Source organism: Panthera uncia (assembly GCF_023721935.1).
Source record: "Panthera uncia isolate 11264 chromosome A1 unlocalized genomic scaffold, Puncia_PCG_1.0 HiC_scaffold_17, whole genome shotgun sequence".
Taxonomy (NCBI): Eukaryota; Metazoa; Chordata; class Mammalia; order Carnivora; family Felidae; genus Panthera; species Panthera uncia.
The window spans coordinates 7061976-7082977 of record NW_026057577.1 but is presented as its reverse complement, the minus strand read 5'-3'; the positions used below and the strand labels follow the sequence as shown (position 1 = coordinate 7082977).

Below are 21002 nucleotides of genomic sequence, written 5' to 3'. Positions count from 1 at the left end.
CTGATAGTTGTGTTTGTCATTTTTTTATTTTTGAAAGATCACACCTGTGTGAGCAGGGGGAGGGACAGGAGAGGGGGCAGAGGAGCCAAACTAGGCTTCGCACTGACAGCACAAAGCCCAACGTGGGGCTTGAACTAAAGAGCCAGAGGAGACCCTCAACCATCTGAGCCACCCAGTGCCCTGTAGTGTGTCTTTCTTGACAGGACTGGGGATCACTTATGGGAACTTTAAAAAAAAAAAAAAATCTACAGCCAATGTGAAACTTTCTCAGGATGAGTTCAAGTCACACACTCTTCCAACTGAGCCAGCCAGGCACCCCTATTTATGGGAACCATTTAAAAGCTACTTGGGGAGCCCCCTTTCCAGTGGCCAAGAGGTCTAATTTGCTCATACAACAAATATGTCTGTTAGTAAAATTCTAGTTTCAGTTCACAAGTGGTCCTCAAAGTCCTCCCCAGTTTTAAAGAGGTCACACAGTTGCACAAGTGGGGGCTCTTGTGCCCCTGTGGCTAAGGACCCACCCTTTGCCAGAGGATTGGTGTCCCATGGCTGTTTGGTGGTCTTCACGCAGGGCCTCTGGGAGCCGGATGTGAGCGTGTGTGTGAGCCAGAGAAGCTCGGGTGCATCATGGGGCTTGCTGATGTACCCCTCCCTTGGGGTTTGGGCCCTAAGGGTCCCCTGCTCAGCCAGTGCCACCTTGGCTGGCCTAGGGTCGCTATTCAAAGGAACTGGGGGCTTCATGTCCACACACTGGCTGTTTCCAGGCGGCTGAAGGAATCGTTCCCACTTGGAAGGCATGGTCCTGACACGGTGGGTAGGTTGTGGAGGATCCCCCTGAGGAACAAAAAGCTCCCTGGTGCCCCAGTCCTTGTGACTGCTTTTGTCTTTGACCTTCCCCATCAAGCCAGTGTGGTCCTGCAACGGAAAGGAGAGAAGATGATCAGGTCCGCCATTCAGAACAAGTGCCAGTGGCCCAGCAGGACCCAGGGATGGGAGAGAAGGATCCCTGTGCCTGCATTGCTGTGTCCTCTGCCTCAGGGTTCTCCCACTTTTCACTCTGTTCTGCCTACTTGCTAGTTCTTGTGCTGGCAGGCTAGGGACCTGCTTTCATTCTGTGGTTTGGCAAAGCAGGGCAAATAAATGCCCTCACCTCAAATCCTCTGCCAAATTCTATGACCAGGCTTTCCAGAAAAGAGTATTTCCATGGAAACTTAGAATCAAGTGAGAGGGTGCCTGAGAGGAGGGGTCAGCAGGAAAGGCCCATGAGACCATCTAGAAAGGGGGGAAGAGCTGTCCTGTCTGCTCACTGCCAACAGATGGGAAGGTCTCTCCAGAACTGCGGGGGAAGGTTTGAAGCCGGTGGGGTGGGGGGTGGGGAGTGGCTGCACAGAAGACCCCAGGAGGTGAGCACAGCATGGGGCCTGGCCTCTCTTCCCTCAGGAGCCAAGGGCGCACTGGAACCAGGGTTTGACGGCCTATAAAGGCATCTGAGAGTAGGAACAGGCAGGACCCTGCATCACTACCCGAGGGCGGTGTGGAAGAGGCTTGTGGTCGGTTGTAACAGCCGAAGATGACCATCGGCCCTGCCCCTGACTTGCTGGGACCACGTTATTGTGCAGCCTTAGTTCCTCACCTGCAAAACCAAACATGCCTGTGTGGGCATCCCACGTGACAATGTAGTTAAAATGTTTAACTGAGGGACCAGCAGATCAATAACTGTCATTATTCTAGGACTTGGAGATTCAGGGCCACACAGCTAGTCAGTGGCCACGTCAAAGTTTGACCTTTGCCCTACTGTGTGAGGCTGGCCAGGCTGACCTTGGCCTATGTTGCGGTGATGCAGTGACCGAGGCCCAGCAGAGACTTCTGCCTTGGTGCCTGCGGCTCCGGTGACAGAAGAAAGCAAAGTCTGAGTGCAGTGGGGTTGGGAAGATTTAAAACACCAAGAACGAGCAGAAGTGTGGGAGGGTGGTGGGGCTGGATAGGAGGATTTTGAGCTTACCTCGTACCACGGACATAGGGGGGCAACAACTACATGTATCCTAACTAACTCAAAATGATGTGAAGCATGGCAGGGCAGACTTTGCACAGCTAGTTGTAACAAGGTAATATTGGGAAGGGTAGGAGGGGCAGAGATGAGTGCAGTCAAGGACCAAACGCTTGGAGTGACTGGCCACAAATGGGAGGGGCCAGACCCCACACCAGGCACCCCGGCCTCAGGGACCTGCACTGGGAAGACCAGTCCCTATATAACATCTGGCTTTGTAAATCTGGAGCTTAACACTAAGAGAGCTGGAGGCTGATAGGAAACCAAGTCCCTGTCTGTAAAGAGCCAACACAATAAATAACTGTGCCCAACACAGCACAGAAACAGTAGTTTGAAAAGCACCTGGGTATATATGTGAAGATCTTAGTTAACTAATTTTAGGATATATGCTGGAGGGGCAGGGATCTGTAGGAGCTCTCTTCTAGAACAAAAGTGCTAGTGGGCACCATTTCACTTGCCCTCCCCCAGCCAGGATAACAGGATGCGTGTGGGAGCCAGTTCTGTCTCCACACACTGTGCTAGCACCATGTGCTCTGCTCCCAGCCGTCCCTGGTAGTCTTGAATTCTGGCAAACGTTTAAAGAGTTAATACCTATTCTCTTCACACTATTCCAAAAAATAGAAGAGGAAAGAAAACTTGTACATTCATTATATGAGCATTGTATCAGCATTACCCTGATACCAAAACCAGACAAAGGCACTGCAAGAAAAGAAAATTAAGGACCAAAATCCCTGATGAACACAGATGCAAAAATCAAAAAAATCTTAGCAAGCCAATTTCAGCAATATGTTAAAAGGATCATCATTCGCCATGATCAAGTAGGATTTATTCCAGGTACATCAGGGTGATTCAATGTTCACATATTAGTTAATGTGATACATGGTATCAACAAGAGAAGGATAACAACCAATTGTTCATCCCAATAAGATGCAGGAAAAGCATCTGACAAGGTACAATATCCATTCATGATAAAAACTCTCAATAAAACGGGTTTAGAGGAAACACACTTCAACATAATAAAGGCCATATATGTCAAGCCCACAGTTAATACCATACTAAATGGTGCAAAAGTGAAAGCTTTTCCTCTAAGATCTCAGGAACAAGACAAGGATATCCACGTTCACTACTTTCATTCAGCAGAGTACTGGAAGTCCTACCATAGCAATCAGACAAGAAAAAGAAATAAAAGGCATCCAAACTGGTAAGGAAGAAGTAAAACTCACTATTTGCAGATGACATGATACTCCATATAGAACACTCTAAAGACTCTACCTAGGAACTATCAGAATAAATGCATTCAGTGAAGTTGCAGAAATCTCTTGTGTTTGTATACATTAATAACAAAAGAGAAAGAGAAATTCTATACACTAATTCTATACACTAATATACACTAATAAGAGAATTCTATACACTAATAACAGAAAGAGAAATTAAGAAAACAACCCCATTTATGATTATATCAAAAAGAATAAAATACCTTGGAATAAATTTAACCAAAGAGGTAGAAGACCTAAATTCTGAAAACTGTACGACACTGATGAAAGCAACTGAAGATGACACAAATGGAAAGATAAACCACGCTCATGGATTAGGATTAATACTGTCCCATACTACCCTATGCAATCTATGAAATGCAATGCAATCCACATGAAAATACCATTTTTCACAGAACCAGAACAAACAATCCTTAAATGTGTATGGAATCCAAAAGACCCTGAGTAGCAAAAGCAAACTTGAGAAAGAAAAACAAAGCTGGAGGTATAACAATCACAGATTTCAAAATATACTACAAAGGTATAGCAATCAAAACTTATCAGCATAAAAAATGGACACACAGGGGCGCCTGGGTGGCGCAGTCGGTTAAGCGTCCGACTTCAGCCAGGTCACGATCTCGCGGTCCGTGAGTTCGAGCCCCGCGTCAGGCTCTGGGCTGATGGCTCGGAGCCTGGAGCCTGTTTCCGATTCTGTGTCTCCCTCTTTCTCTGACCCTCCCCCGTTTATGCTCTGTCTCTCTCTGTCCCAAAAATAAATAAAAAAAAAAAAACGTTGAAAAAAAAAAAAATTAAAAAAAAAAAAAAATGGACACACAGATCAGTGGAACAGAATAGAAAATCCAGAAATAAACCCACGATTATATGGTCAGTTAATCAAGGACAAAGAAGGGAAGAATGTACAGTGGGGGAAAAGACAGTCTCTTCAATGAAAGGTGGTGGGAAAACTAGACCATTTTCTTACACTATACAAAAAAATAAACTCAAAATGGATTAAATATCTTCTAGGCACACCTGGGTGGCTCAGTCGGTTAAGTGTCCAACTCTTAATTTTGGCTCAAGTCACGATCTCACGGTTCATGAGTTTGAGCCCTGCATCGGGCTCTGTGCTGACAGCACGGGGCCTACTTGGGATTCTCTCTTTCCCTCTTTGCCCCTGCCCCACTCACATACTCATGCACAAGCTCTCTCTCAAAATAAATAAACTTAAAAAAAAAAAAACAACTTTCAAAAAAAAAAGGGGGTTAAAGACCTAAATGTGAGATCTGAAACCATAAAACTCTTAAAAGACAATATATACAATAAGCTCTTGAACACTGGCCTTAGCAACATATTTATGGCTATGACTCCTCAGGCAAGGGAAACAAAAGCAAAAATAAAATACTGGGAGTACATAAAAACAAAAAGCTTTTGCACAGTGAAGAAAGCCATTAACAAAATGAAAAGGCAATGTGTACTGAATGGAAGAAGATATTTGCAAATAACATATCTGAAAAGGGGTTAATATCCTTAATATATAAAGAACTTATAATACAACTCAACACCAAAAACCCAAATAATCCAATTAAAAAATGGGCAAAGGGCCCAAATAGACACTTTTCCAAAGAAGACATACAGATGGCCAACAGACACATGGAAAGATGCTCAACATTGCTAATTATCAGGGAAATGCAAATCAAAACCACAATGAAATATTATCTCACACCTGTCAGAATGGGTATTATCAAAAAGACAAGAAATAACAAGTATTGGGGAGGACATGGAGAAAAGGGAACCTTAGTGCACTGTTGGTGGGAATATAAACTGGTGTAACCACAGTGGAAAGCTATATGGAATTTCCTCAAAAAATTAAAAATAGAAATACCATATGATCCAGTAATTTCATTACTGGGTATTTACCCAAAGAAAGCAAAAACACTAATTCAAAAAGATATATGTGCCCTTATGTTTACTGCAACATTATTTATAACAGCCAAGATATGGAAACAGCCCAAGTGCCCATTGATGATAGATGAGTAGATAAAGATGTGGTATATATCTATATAATGGAATATTAGCCATAAAAAAGAATTCATAAATACAGAGAACTGGTGGTCGCCCAAGCGGAAGGGGATGAGGAGATGGCAAAATAAATGAAGGGGATGAAAAGATACAAACTTCCAGTGATAAAATAAGTAAGTCATAGAGATGAAAAACAGCATAGGAAATATCATACTGTAATAATGTATGGTGACAATGACTATATTTATCATGGTGAGCACTGATTCATGTATTGAACTGCTAAATCACTATGTTGTACATCAATATAACTGTATGTCAACTATACTCCAATAATTAAAAAGAACAAGAGCAGAACCTAGGGGAAGACAGTGTCTCAGTGCAAAAGAACACACTTGGGTAACTGAAGGTGAGGATGGGAACAATTCCTTAGAAATGCAGGGCAGATCCCATGTTGGCTAGTCTGACAAAGACCCTCCACTGCATGTAGAAGGAAGAGAAAATTCCTGACTCAGAAAAGCCCTAGTGGCTAACCTTCGTTGATCAAGCTGTCCTTTTGACTAGGAGCTCACATCACTGAGACATTGAATACGGCAGGGAAATGGTACAAGCCAGAGAAAGGAGTTGGTTTAAGTCAAAGCAGACAAAACACTTGGGTGTTAAAAAATTCTATGTGTGGTTTGGGTGCCTGGATACCTCAAGGGTAAGCATCCAACTTCAGGTCAGGTCATGATCTCACAGTTTGTGAGTTCAAGCCCCTTGCTGGGCTCTGCGCTGACAGCTCAGACCCTGGAGCCTGCTTCGAATTGTGTCTCCCTCTCTCTTAAAATTGAATAAACATTAAAAAAAAAAAAAATTCCATAGTGTGTTCAGTAGTTACTAGGACCAGAAGAGAAACACTGTCCTCATTCACTGACCTTCTGAGGCTCCAAGGGAATCTCAGAGTCACTCGGGTTCCAGACATCAGGGCTGTGTGGAGGATGGTCTGTGCTCTGGATCCATTTCCTGGTGGAGATAAAGTTCTGTCAAGAATCTAGTCCTATCTCCTCACAGGGTCCTGATCCTGACTTGGTGGTCACCAGGTGTGACCTCTAGCACAGGAAATTGTACTCCCATACAGCTTCCAAGGTGGCTTCTCTACTTCTCCTCCACTGCCAATAACAGGCTGCCCAACAACATCCAAGGCAGTCCATTTCTGCTCCATAGCTTGTAGTTGCTAGAAAGTTCTTATTTTGAATTGGAATCTACCTTCCAATAAATCACTCGCCCTATGGGAGCCACCGTGGATCTAGATAAGGCAGTGTCTCAGAAGAATTGCAGAAACACAGAGTAAGCCTACAGGAGAAGACACCTGTAAGAGGTCAGGTCTTTCCTGCTGTAGGTTATAAGCTCCCAGGCCTGTAAGCCACTCTGGCCACACTTCACTTTGTCAATTCTTCCTGGGGATCAGTGCAGTCACAATTAAGTGAGCACCATAAAAGGTGCTCATACTGGCACCCCGCACCTCTCACCTCTGTGCGGCAGCATCTGGCACCTGGCGAGGCCAAGGAGGGCCTGGTGAAGCTAGCTGATGGCCATCGCCAATCAGACTTCCCCCATGCTGCTGGCTGCTAGAGGTTGCGCATCACTCCCCGCCATCTGTGAGTCACTGTGGGTATGGGGCGATGGCTGGATTAGTGACTAGCTTGGCACCTTTTTCTAGGCAGGCCTGTGTTGAAGGGAGGGTCCGTCTTCTCTGTCCTGGACAAGGGCTGTGTCTTGAAATACACTCCTCCTCCTTCCATCCCCTGTTCTTCTGAGTCTCCTTCCAGATACTTCAGCCAGCGGTTCTCTGAGGACTGAGGTTTTTCCTACAGGATTGGGAAGTAAGTTTATTCTCAGGACCCACATCTCCCTTGTCACCAGGAAAGGTATTTCGCTGGAAGGTAATGGGGAGATGGGTGTCCTGAGGCACCACTGGGGACTGTGCACACTGGCACAGGCCAGGGGAAAGATACAGGGCACAGCTCATCAAGGAAATTTACAAATGTCCATGCTCCCTGACCTAGGGGTTCCAAATGAAGACAAAGGCACAAAGATGCTCATCAAAGTGATATGAACCACAGCAAATATGTATCGTAGCAAAAATCTGGAAATAATCTACATGCCCAGTCATCATGGAATAAACACTGGTTACATCCACTATATTCCGTAAATACTGGACATCACTGAAAACTCTACTGCGACACAAGAACAACATAAGTGAAGACTCCAGGGTGCAAACTAGCATTTCTTGTAATAACAATGATGTAAAATTCTGTCCCTAAGTGGACAGAATTGGAAGTATAGAACCAAGTATGTGAGAGCTTCTGGGTTAAGGTGATGTACTTAGGAGCAGGGCTCTTGTTTATAATAAAAACAGGAAAAGCGCGCGACATTGCCAAGCAACTGACATTGCCAACATGATTCTGTGAGTGGAGGCAGGCTCTGTCCTCAGGTGGGCAGGGGGCCCCTGGCAGCTGTTCCCACTAACCCTGTCCCAAGGTACCCACAGCACCTTGGATGTACCAATGGCATCACTTCCTCATTCACTCAAGCTCTTACACACACTGCCCAGCCAACACTGTCTAAGCACCTACTTTCCTAGGCACTGGGACAGAAAGCTGGATGTGAGCCCTGCTGGGAGGCCCAGTCTGGAGAAAGGAAACATGAAGGCCAGGTACTGTACAATAGCACCTTTTCCCTGTCAGAGGTGTGCCCAGAGCACTGCGGGACAAGGGGAGAAACACGGGGAGGTATAGTTCAAGCTAATTTCAGAGGAGTTCTCCCGGCCAAAGACAAGGCCCCGTTCAGAGTACCGTAATTACTGGTACACACATTACTGGTACAAAAGGGATACGTTTACTCTTTGTTGGGTTTCCAGTAGCTTTAAGCCAAGTGCCCATTGTTGATAGCACTGTTGAACAAAAGATCAACAGATGAATAAATGGAACCCCCTCTGTGACACAGAGACAGAGCTGCTGGCTTACCCATGAACTCACATGCTCAGCCTGCTGAGGCTCTGCGTTGTCCTCTTCGTCAATATTTACAGGTTCTTCCAGAGACCTTAGTGAAAGATTGTACATGCGTCCTTAGTAAAATGACCAGGAAGACGAAGGGCAAGGAGAGGAGAACAGCAGGACATAAATACTCGACAATGGCCATCAAAGGCTGTTCTAGGGGATCTTAGGATCTTATTTCTGTTGTTCTGATCTAGTTCAGGAGGCCTGGGCAGAGGCACCAACAACAGGAAAAGTGACACAGGGCAGACTCTAAAGCTGGAGTTTGCATCCTGGCTTTGCCAATGACTGGCGGTCACTGTCACAGTGTGACTTTGGGTTCATCATTTTACCCCGCTTCCCTCATCCACAAATGAAGACAATACTGCATGGGTGACTGTGAAGACAAACGTGACAAAGTGTGTGCACATGCCTGGCTGAGGGCCTGGAACACAGAGAGTAATGTCAGCTGAACTCCTGTAGCACAGAGTCCCTCCCATCAGCAATGGAGATGTCTCCACTGCATAGGGTTATATAAGTCTTTCTAGTCATACCTCAACCCTTACAAGACAGGAGAGGCACTGTGTGTGTCACAGGGAGAGGGAACAGCACAGGGAAGAGGAACAGGGCTCTTCCACCACATAAAGAAGAGTGGGGAGCCAGAGCCTCTGTGGTCTCTAATGGGACTGAGGGGCGGGTAAATACTTACCATGCAAGGGCTGGAGGTTAGCACAAGGCCAGCCCCACCCACATCACACAGGGTGGTTACATCACACAATCAGGAGGGCACTCTCCCTGGTGAGCTATGCGAACTGCCAACTCTGCCAAATGTGGGCGTCTGTACTTGATTCTCTTCCTCTGTACGCAGAAGCCAATAATCCTCACAGGGTGATTATGATGAGGAAATGAGATCATGCATGTGAAACACCTACCCTGCCACATGGCTGATAATCCAGTGTTCACCAGAGCAGTGGCCTAGCAGCCACTGGCTAGAAGTCTGCTCACCTTTCTGATTCAGGAACTCAACTCCATCAATAAAGGACATCTCTCAACAGTCTGAGGATACCAGTCTGTGTTCTTGTTTCTGACGTTACCACTGACAAGTCGGGTGCCTGATGTTCCTTTGTAGGAGATCTCTCTTCTCTCCACCTACTCTTCAGCTCTCCCCTTTGTCTTCTGTGTTCCCTAATTTCATTATGTTGTTGTCATCATCTAAGGGTCATTTAATTTTTTTAACCTTAAAAATTAACTTGAGGTATAACATACACTAAAATTCAAGTGTATAGATGAGCTTTGATAAATTAGATCTTTGAAATTATCACCCCAATCAAGATATAGCAAAAACATTTTTCATTGAGATATAATGGACAAGATATGGAAAATTCTCATCACCCCCAAAAGTTCTCATACCTGTCTTGGCAGGCAATTCTCTCCCCTAGAAAACCACACTGATCCATACAGCAGGTAGTCTTTTGTGTCTGGCTTCTCTCACTTAGCAATGTTTTTGAGATTTGCCCATGTTGTTTCTGTTGTAGCATGCCACTGCATGAACATACCTCAATGTGTTTATCCATTAACCTTCTGTATGTCCACATACAGATATTGCACTCAGTCACTGCAGCATCATAGTAGACCTTGAAATTAGGCAGTAGAAATCCTCCAGCTTTGTTCTTATCAGAATTGTTTTGGTAATTCTAGGTACTTGCATTTCTATATAAATTTTAGGATTAGTTTTCCAATTTTTACAAAACAAACAAACAAACCCCACTGGAATTTTGATTTGGATTAGGTGGTCTCTACCAACCAATTTAGGATAAACTGAAATCTTCACGATATTGAATTTTCCAATCCATGAACATGAACTCTTCATTAACTTAGATCTTTTAATTTCTCTTAGCAATGTTTTATGGTTTATACTGAACAGATCTGACACATTTTTGTTATATTTACCCTAAGTATCTAATTTTTGATGCTGTTATAAATGGTATTTGATTTAAAAAATCATTTTCCAATTGTTCATAGCATTTATATAGAAATAATTTAATTTTGTACGTTGACTTTGTATCCTTGTGATCTTGCTAAAATATTAGCTCTAGTAGCATTTGTGTAGTTTCATCAGGATTTCCTACATACATAATCATGGTGTTTGCAAATAAAATAATGACTTGTTCCAGTTTGAGATTTATTGTTTCCTAAATCTAAGAATATAAGCCTTTGATTCTAGAAAATGCTCTAGTCTTTTCTCTTCAAATATTGCCTTTACCCTGCTTTCTTAACTCCCTCTTGCCGAACTCTTCCCTTAGTTTTCATGTTTCTCAACTCACATTTTCCACCTTTTTATCTTTCTGTGTTGCACTGTGAATACTTTCTTCAGATTTATCTTTCATTTCACTGATTCTCTCTTCAGCTACATTTAATGCTCAATCTGTCCACTGAATTTTTAATTTCAATGATTATCTGGTTCTTTTTCAAACGTACTTGGTCATTTTCTAAAGTCATTTGCCTTTTTTTTTTGTAATCTCCAATTACAATTGTGGGGCTCCAATTCATGACCCCGAGGTCAAGAGTCACATGCTCTACCACCAACTGAACCAGCCAGGTGCCTTGAAGTCCCTTGCTTCTTACATTATCAACCTTCTTTTTTATTTCATTAACTATATTAAACATTCAGGTCTGGGCTGAAGATGTATGCTCCAGAGGAGCTATATTTACCTCTGCTTCCTTGGACAATTCAAAAATAAATTCTCTGCTTGAGGCTTTTCACACAGTGCATGTAGAAGACTGAAAAGCCATGTGATAGATTTCTTGTGTTTATTATACCCTGGAGAGAGATTTCCTCTCTTTGGCCAGCACCAAGGTCAACACAGGCAGGCTGCAAAGAGGTTGCATTTCTAGTTCAGTTAATTCATGGAGGGTGTAGTCTTTTGGGGACTCAGCTTTTTTTTTAAAAAAAAATTATTTATTTATTTTGAGAGAGAGAATGTACAAGCAGGGGAGGGGCAGAGAAAGTGAGGAAGAGAGAGAATCCCTAACAGGTTCCACACTGTCAGCACAGAATTTGATGTGGGGCTTGATCCCATGAACCATGAGATCATAACCTGAGCCCAAATCAAGAGTCGGACGCTTAACTGACTGAACCACCCAGGCGCCCCAGGCACTTGACTTTATGTGGTGGTCTCCTACTGACCTTCCCATGCTGAACAGGCCTTGTCTTTGTCTCCTGCACCCCTCCCAATCACCTAAATGAAAGTTCCAGAGCACTAGGCTTCAATTGCCTCAACAGCCCAGGTACTTACTCTCTGAATTTTGGCTTTTGCTTCATTTTTGACTTCTGATATTTCATTTACTTCCATCATCTCATCAGTGTACTTAAAATATCATAGCTGACATATTTTAGTTATTTTCAGTTGGAAGAGTGTTAGGATAACTAATCACCATATAGAAAAAGCTTTCTCCATATAAAACTTCCACTAATCACTCAAGATTAACACAGGACAAGATAACTGTGCCCTTTTCAAACAACTGTACCTGAGTGACATCTCTGAAATCTGTCCCTGCAGCAGATTTAATTTTTGGACATGGCGTCTACAGTCAGCACCGGAACCCTCGCCGTAAGTCTGAAAAACAAAAAAATATTAAGTTTAAAAAGTGCTGATAGGATGCGGAGAAACAGATCCATTAGTGATGTACCTCAGGGAGAAGAAAGCTGTACTTTATAAGGCCCAAATGTACCATGCAGAAATTCTAATGACTTGACCACTTTTTCTGGAGTAATTGATTTGCAAACTAACAGTCTCAGGAACTAACAGTTGTGGTCTGACTGTCCTTCTAGCACTTGGAACTCTACACATCAAAGACTAACTCAGCCCCAGGCCCCACACAAAATGGTTAATAAACATGAATAAGAAATTGAAGATATGTAACGCGAACCACCAGTAAACATAAAATATGCTACTTCACTGATCATCTAAGGACCATAAAATAAGATGAAATACTTTTTTTTCACTTAGCAGTCACTCATTTGTTTACCAATATTTACTGAACACCTATTATGTGCCAGGCCCCTGGAGTAGTTAAGGACAATACAGTACAGAAGTGGACAAAAATCAGTCATCATGGAGCATACATTCTAGTGTGAGGAGACTGCATAAGTCAACTATGTGGCCATTACATGACGAGAAGTACCACCAAGGAAAATAAGGTGATGAAAGGGGATGGGGCAGTGTGGGGGAAACAGTAGACTATTTTATACAGGGCATTCAAGGAATAGATAACTAAGGTGACATTTGGGCACAAAATAGGAAGATATGAGGCATAAGCCACATAGATAGCTGGGGGAAAGCATTCAGCAGAAGCAATGAAATACACTTGAAGGCAAAGACCCTAAGCCTGTGAAGGAACAGTAAGGAGGCCACATGGCTAGAGCTGAGTGGTCCGGGGGAAAATGGTAGGAGATGAGGTCTGAGTGTATTATTCCCTACTATAGGCAAAGTCAACCTCATGGGAACGAGACCTGTTCTGTGGCTGCCATCTTGAAAACATTAAAAAAAATTTTTTTTATTTGAAAATGTTAATAACCTTATCTTTGGAAGGCAGCTATACTCACCACTATACCACCAATGCTCAATAGCCTAATCTTTGAATACGTGTGATAAGATAATGGAGCATGTCCATAAGCAGAGGAGATATACACACTACACAAGTCCATTGTTCCTTGCCACACCATTTGCATACAGCATGCTCAATGACCCAGGAGCACAGAATTAAAGTGGACTCACAATACGTGGGAGTGTTCACTGAGACTCTGAGTGTAGACACTAAGTGTTTGCCGTCTACGCCTGAGTATGTGGGGAGCACCCACTGGCTGAGAGGCCAGGCTTTCCACTGGAACAAGAACTTGCTTCAGTTTCAGAAGGAAGGCAAGGATGTTTTAAAAATACATGAATAATCAAGGAACCCTATCATATCTTTTTATTCCTGTTACTTGCCTGGAACAGCTGATCACTTATGCTGAAAATGATGACACGGAAGGAAAGGGCAAGGCAGGAAGACCCTTGTTCCTTTCCCTCTCAGTCCTTCCTTATGCATCAGTGAGCTGATGGGGGAGAGTGTGGGGAGAATGTATCAATGAGTATAAAGAGCAGAGTTAGTTTTGTGCAGCATGTCCACTGTTCTGGTAAGAATGAAATACATAGGCATGAATGAGCTCCAAAATACAAATTGGGCAATTCTGAGGATTCTGCATATATACAGTAAATGTTCTTATATTATTCCACATATAGACTAAACACTTACTATTTTTTTTAAGTAGGCTTCATGCCCAGCACGGAGCCCACTGTGGGGCCTGAACTCATGAGACCATGAGATCAAGATGTGAGCTGAGATCAAGGGTCAGATGCTTAAACCAATTGAGCCACCCAGGTACCCCTAGACTAAACGCTCTTTGCATTTTAAACTGGTGCTGCATAAAAAAAAAAAATAATAAAAAAATAATAATAATAATAAAATAATTTTAAAATGTTAGTTTTTCTTTACTTAGGAAGACATTCAACAGTAAATAAAAGACATTATAAAAAATCAAGAGAGACCAGGACGGAAAGGAAAAGCTTAATATTTTGGTATTTTTAACAGCTTTCTTTCTGCTTTTGAACAAGGGGTCCCACAATTTCGTTTTGTACCAGGCACACTTGGCCCTGCCTGTAGGACCATGGGTTTTGCTCTAACTTGGAAGGCTGGGGTGAGTGACCTCGCCTAGCACATGTTTTAGCGGGACCTTCAGGTATGGTGCTGAGGGCAGACTGTATGGCAGACACAGGTGGGCTAGCAGGAGGTTGCTGTAAACACTGATGTGGCTCAGACCACTGTAGTAACAAATGGTCATTCTGGGTACATCCTGAAAGTAGAGCTGACAAAATCTATTGATGGACTGGATGAAGAGTGTTTAAGAAAAAAAAAAAAAAAGGAGTCAGAGAGGACTTCCACATTTTTAGCCCAAACAACTAACAAGGGACTTAGCACGTAAGAGACAGGGTGGACTGTGGGAGAGCAGGTGGGTGGGGTAAGGTGAGGCCTTCTGTTTGGAAAGGTGGGTTTGGGACACCCATTAGAGAGCTGAATGGATGGTGCAGGGGCAGGCCTGGGGCTTGAGACAGACATTCCAGAACTGTCAGGTGATCTCATCTCAGACCACCGAAGGAGTGCCACTAGAGAAGAGGCCAACAAACTGAGCACCACAGCATTCTCACATTTAGAAGTTGGGGAGATTGGAAAAAAACTAGCAAAGAGGACAGAAACACAGCCAGAAAGACAGCGGGAAAGCCAGGAGTGGGATGACTGGAAGTCCAGGTGAAGACAATGTTTCAGTGACAAACTGTGACAGACACTACCAATAGGTCAAGTCACCGGAGGAGAACTCACAACTGTTTTTAGCAAATGGAGATCCCTGATGACTTTGACATGAGCAATTTTACTGGACTGTGGGGAATAAAAGTCCAGCTGGGGCAAGTTCAAGCAAGAATGGGAGAGGAACTGCAGAACAGAATGGCAAAGCTTTAAAAGATGTTAAGTGGCAGGGAGGACGCTCGCCAGCATGGCAGGGACCACTGGCTGAATACTGAAATGCATTCTCCTCCTATCTGGCCACAGACTGGGCTACACTTTCTAGTCTTCCTTGCAGTCAGGTGTGGCCTTGAGACTAGGTTCTTTCTAGTGGGATGTGAGCCACTTCCGGGCCTGGCCCCTCAAAGCCTCCTGTGTAGCTCCTTCGTGCTCTTGCCCTTCAGTGGCTCCAGGCAGCAGGAGACAGGCCTCTGGGAGTGACAGAACCTCAAGATAGAAGAAGCCTGGGTCCCTGCATGACCTCACCAAGGACGGCTGCCCTGCTGAACTCAATTCCTCTCAGGACTGTTACAAGAACAAGAGAAATAACTTCTTCTTTTTTTAAAGTTTATTTATTTTCAGTAATCTCTACATACAACATGGGGCTCGAATTCATGACCCTGAGTTCAAGAGTTGCACACTCTTCTGACTAAGCCAGCCAGGCGCCCCATTGAGAGAAACAACTTCTACTGTGTTAGGCCACCACAATTTTGTTGTCCTGTCACGGTGGCCTAGTCTACCATAAGCCATATACCACTGCACATGCATTGAGGTGCTGGGAGGAAGGTAGAGCCTCCTCAAGGAGAACTTAGAAATATGTGCTGACATCAAAAACAAGCAGCAGTCACTAGCTCATGAGCCAGCCCCTTGCCTTCTGAGACTCAATCTTGGAGTGCGCCTCGGCAGCTGTACTGCTGACCAATGACCTGATCAGCCCCACTTCTACCATCCCAGCTGGCTGGACCAAAAGTGGACATCTGGGTCAAATGGGCCAATCAGATCACTTCTGCCAGTTTATTAATTAGGACTCAGCTATTCTAGTTGGCTTGAAGTGAGAGTCCATGGTCTGTGGGTGGAGTGTGTTACTGTGAACTATCTGGGGAGATAGTAAGGGAAGGAAAGGAGGCAGGGAGAGGGGAAGGAGGATGTGGGGACAATCAGGTATGGGGAGGAGAAGGGGAGGAAAAGATGCCTACATTGCTGGCAGCTTTTCAATTCTTGGGGCTGGTTCTTCAAGGGGTCAGGGGTGAAACCCCTCCCCTGAATTCCCCATGATACCCCATTACTTTGCCAGGACATTTTTTTTCTATTTTGCTGAGGCCATTCTGAAATATTCTATTATTTGTAACTAAAAGAGCCTTCGTCAAAAGATATCCTTTGAAACTGCAATTTAAACTTCTAGGAATTTGTCCTAAGGAAGTAATTAGTCTAGTGAAGGAGGAGGTTCTTTGTAAGAAGCTTCACTGAAGCATCGTTCTTACCAATGAAGATGAAGATCAACCTAAATGCCAAACAACATGGGATTGGTCACTTACCAACTCAACAAGTATTTATCGAGCGACCACTTACTCTGTGCCAGGTACTGTGCTATGTGCAGAGGGTGTATCAGCATAAAACAGGCAAAGCTTCTGCTCTCAGGGAACTTCCAGGAGATAAACAATAAACACACTCACATAAACACACTCGAATATAATATCTGATCAGGATAGTGAGAAGAGCTAGGCAAAGTTCCAACAATGAGCACAAAGGCCTTAAGAGTGCAGCACATCTGGATTGTTTCAAGGCCATAAAGAAAAGGCCTTATGGCTGAAGGAGAACAAGGAGCTGAGGGTGGAGAGGTGGCATCAAGGGCCAGAGAAGGTATACAGGGGCTCAAAGAGGCAAAAGGTGCAGGACACTGTGTGGTATCAAAGAGATGAGGTGGAGGGGCACCTGGGTGGTTCAGTTGGTTAAGCATCCGATTCTTGATTTCTGCTCAGGTCATGATCTCACAGTTATGAGACTGAGCCCTGTGTCGGGCTCTACACTGACTGTATGAAGCCTTCTTGGGATTCTCTCTCTGCCCCTCCCTTGCTGTGCTCATGCTCTTGCTCTCTCTCATGTGTGCTCCCTCCCTCAAACATACACATTAAAAAAAGCAAAAAAGGATGAGTTGGAGAAATAGGTATCCACTTGAAGAGAACGGCAATGGCCTAAATAAGCTTTTACTCCGAGCTTTCATTCTCTCTCTCTCGGTCTCCTGATGGCCTCCCCTTCCTGAGCCCACCCATGCCCACACCCTGCATGCACCAACATGCACCCGACCGGTTGTGGGTCTGACTGCCTGGTCATCTTCTTACAGGCTCCTGCATTCTCCCTGCATTGTGCTCAATCTAGTTTCAAATGGCCAGTGTGTGTGCATCGGTTTCTCTTCCTCTTCCACATGAGCAGATCTGTGAGGGCAAGAACGACAAAGCTTTTTGCCTTCCCTTGTTTCTCCTGTGCCTGCAGGCAGAAAGTACTCAATAAATACTTGCTGACCAAATAAACAAATGAAGGTAACTTTCCATGCACTGCTCCATCCATTTCACTTCCTGACAGAACAGGAATTTAGGGAGCAGAGGCTCTGCATCTAGTGAACTTGGTCCCAATACTGGGATGCTGGGACCCCATGAGAAACACGCTACTGCAGGGCTGGGCCCACCGGCTTTCTGGCCTGGGTATTAGATACCCTGTTTCTCAGGACTCACCCGCAAAAATGACTGCTTCTCTCCACAAGCTTTGCACGTCCACTTGAGACTCTTCTTCTCCTACAATGAATTTCAGAAATTTGGCTTAGATAATTATTTAAAACAGGTGGAACTGAATCAAAAATAATGATATAAAAAGGCCAGTGGAAAAGAATAAAAGTGTAAAAACAAACCAACAACATATATGTATAAAAAGCTAGTACCTTGTAAAGGTGGCATTTTAGGAGTGAGGAAAAAACAGACTATTTAATAAGTGGTGCTGGGAAAACTGGCTATCCGTATCAAACAGTCTAGTTAGATCTCTATTACCTGCGGTTCTCAAAAATAATTCCACAACATTTAATTCCAATTCTTGATAAATTTAACTAGATGGGTTCTCTCTTAACAGGATAAAATACCTTACATTCAACTCTAAAACTGCAGAATCACTACCAGCTCTCCCATGAAAGTCAAGAACAAGCCAAGAATCCCCACTACTATTTACCATTGTTATTTTCTACAAATGGAATTGGAAAAGAAAAATAAGAGGTATGAAAACTGGAAATGAGGAAAACATTATCATTATTTATTGATTTGATTTTTTTTTTACCTGAAAACTCAAGAAAACCAAATGAAAAACCACTAAAAACAATCTAAGATGGTGGGGATGAATACAAAGTTAATATAGCTTCAAAAGTTAATAGAGTCTTTATATAAGCAATTATCTAGTTAGAAAAGGTAACGGAAGAGTCCATTTATAACAACAACAAAGAAAATATTATCAAAAGGCACCAAAGTTGTTTGAAAAAATGGAATGGAGTAGTGTGCTTAACATAAAAAACATGCCTGGGGGTGCCTGGGTGGCTCAGTCGATTAAGCCTCCAACTTCCGCTCAGGTCATGATCTCATGGTCTGTGAGTTTTGAGCCCCATGTCCGGCTCTGTGCTGACAGCTGAGCCTGGAGCCTGCTTCATACTCTGTGTCTCCTTCTCTCTCTGACCCTCCCCCGTTCATGCTTTGTCTCTCTCTGTCTCAAAAATAAATAAACATTAAAAAAAAATTAAAAAAAAAACATGCCTGGGTTGATTTATAAAAATTAATAGATGTATGATCCTAACACAAAAACCATTGGGTTTTTTTGAAGTACCCAAAAGGATTCTAAGGAGGACAAGCCACATCTACAAATTTATGTGGGCATGTCCTGCAATTCATTTAATTCTCCGGTACTGAACCTCAAACACTGTAAGAATGTTTTCTATGGGTACATCTGCATGTAAGAAATGCACTTTAAAAAAAAAAAAAAGGTCTAGAAGGACACATGGTAACTGGCTAGCTCTGGGGGATCTGGAGACAGTATGGTTTAACAGGATCTTTGTAGATAGCTCTGCATCTGCCATTTATTAGACCACTTGGTTTCTCTGGATTGCTGTATTCTCATCTCTGTAAAATAATAATGGTAAAATACCTAATCCAGAGGTTGTCTGAAATTAAAGGGGATGTGTGAAATTGTCATACCTGCAATTAAACTGTTAACTCTTTCCCCCCTTTAGTTTCAAATCACTTTTCATCGTTGAAAACAACCATGAGTGTGTACTACATTATATATGTGTAATAATTTAAAAAATGGAAATTTCTATTTAATATCAATTCCTAAAACACTGTCCAAAAAAAAATGAAGTAAAAACAATTCCTGAGTCCCCAAACAGCCCTTACAGTCCCAGCGAGCTTACAACTACATACTCAGCATCGGACTTTTAAACATACGTTTTGAAGAAGTTTGAGGTTATCCTTTTTCAGGGCACAGATTAGCAGACAACGAGGGATAAGAGAGGACTATCAGAAGCAGATACGCCTGCTTGACAGCAGTGTTAGGTGACATCAAGCAGGAAGACGAAATGCTATCCAGGAAAAAAGAGGTTAAATGACATCCTCTAAATTGCATCTTGAAAGTTTGGGAAGCAGTACGTTTTAGAAGTATCGATTATCCTGTTTAAAATATTCATGCGCGAGTTGTTTACACTCTGGGAAAGGTGGCGAGTCCCTTAATAAGCGGATGGAGACACTGCCAGAGCCAAGCAGTGGCAGCAGGGGACGCCCGTTCGTGTGTCAGTTTTAAAAACTGTCATCTCCCATGCATTCAAAATAAGAAAGAAGCCACTTTGGGAGCTAGGCTCTACATAAAAGAGGCTATCCTCAACCTCGCTTTCCCAGCTATCTATAAGTTACGAGGCCGCCTCGGCAGAAACCACTGCCCCTGGTTCCTACCAATCCTTTACAACAGCCATGACAAAAACTAAAAAAAGAAAGCCCACGACCACGTTATGAAGAGATATCAAAACCCAGTCCTCAAGGCCAGTCATCATCACGTGTCCGGGCCTCAGGGAGACCCAAGCAACTGCAGGAGACGGCGCCCGCGCCTGAGGGCAAGGTACGGGAAGGAGGCCGGGCACCCCGCGGCCCCGCCAAGTCCCGCACGCCGTCCCCGCGCCCAGCGGAGGGGGAGGCCGGTGCCCACCCCACCTGGTGCGACTGGAAGGCGCGGCAGCTGTAGCACCGCAGCACCCGAAACCGCTGAGGCGCCGCCATTGCGGTTACCCTCGCCGCTGCGCATGCGCCCCGTTCTCCTGCCCGCCCCAACTACGCCCCCCACACGCGTTCAGGGTCCACTAGACGACTCCCCCAACCGCGTCGTCTCGCCTCACGTGCGCATGCGCTTTGCGCTTCGGTCGGCCCCAGCTCCGCCCTCACCAGGCTTTCGGGCCTCTCTAGCTTGCTGGGCTCGCTGGGAAGAGTGAAGTTGCAAGGGCAAGTCCTCCAGCCGCTGCTCGGGGTCTGGCCATTGCCCTCACCATTCCCTCTGCTGCTTCTAGTCGCAGACTGGGAGTGGGAGGGCGCCTCTCCGCCCCGGCCCAACCCCTGGGACTCGTGGTTGGGGCTTGCGGGTCTTCTGGGCAGAGGCAGCCAGGTAACCTTTGAGCCTGAGCCCCGAGGACCGCGAAAACACGCAGCTCACCAGCCCCACGCTTACGGGAGAGGGAGAGAGGAGAGGCAGCTGTAAACGAAACCAGACCCTCCTGCAGCTCCCAAGAAAGCCCCGCTGTGATCCGCTTTGGAAAGTGGAGGAGAAGGGCCGAGTGACGCACCCCTTTTGTCCCAACCGCGCTGGGACCCTAACGCCAGCCCGTCAAGACGTTCCACATGTCGATAACATCTTATTAAAATTATAACACCCAATCTTGACAAGGATGTAGTGAGAAGAACAGGATTCTGGTAGAAGAGTAAAATAAAAAAAAAAAAAAAACTTATGGAAAACGATCTGGCAGTTACCTCTACACTAAGAAAATAACTGACTCACCCAGATTTATTTTTTATGCATTAGTGTTCACTCTCGTATAACAGAAAAAAGTGGAAATGTGCTAAAGAATGGTTGCTTACGGTAACTCAGCAAGGACCATCATGCAGGTCCATTACAGAAAATCTGAGTTTGACATGAAATGCTGGCAGTGTGTATCGATGGGAAGCAAAGAAGTTACAAGAGTACATAACTTCAGTTAGGTAAAACCAGGTATTATTTATTTCCAGG

At 44.2% G+C, this 21002-nt stretch overlaps 1 protein-coding gene and 1 long non-coding RNA gene across 6 annotated transcripts; one reads left to right on the top strand and one right to left on the bottom strand.

Annotated features, from left to right (window-relative positions):
- Position 1: 1 nt before the first annotated feature.
- Positions 2-20077, bottom strand: MRNIP (MRN complex interacting protein). 5 transcript variants are annotated; one of them, XM_049648982.1, is made up of 8 exons: positions 19940-19956; positions 17441-17500; positions 17051-17143; positions 11862-11950; positions 8325-8400; positions 7009-7166; positions 6234-6321; positions 2-915 (listed from the first exon to the last, which is right to left on the bottom strand). In XM_049648982.1, exons 3-8 carry the CDS (start codon positions 17060-17062, stop codon positions 430-432), a joined length of 909 nt encoding a protein of 302 aa, XP_049504939.1. In that variant the 5' UTR covers positions 17063-17143; positions 17441-17500; positions 19940-19956; the 3' UTR covers positions 2-429. The 5 variants fall into 5 exon arrangements, with proteins under 5 accessions (XP_049504939.1, XP_049504936.1, XP_049504937.1 ...); XM_049648979.1 differs by lacking the exon at positions 17051-17143 and having other exon boundaries at positions 19940-20077; XM_049648980.1 differs by lacking the exon at positions 17051-17143 and having other exon boundaries at positions 8337-8400; positions 19940-20077.
- LOC125935358 (uncharacterized) lies at positions 7161-9396 on the top strand. Its single transcript, XR_007461631.1, has 2 exons — positions 7161-8014; positions 9202-9396. It is a non-coding gene; the product is annotated as an uncharacterized LOC125935358 (long non-coding RNA).
- Positions 20078-21002: the final 925 nt, after the last annotated feature.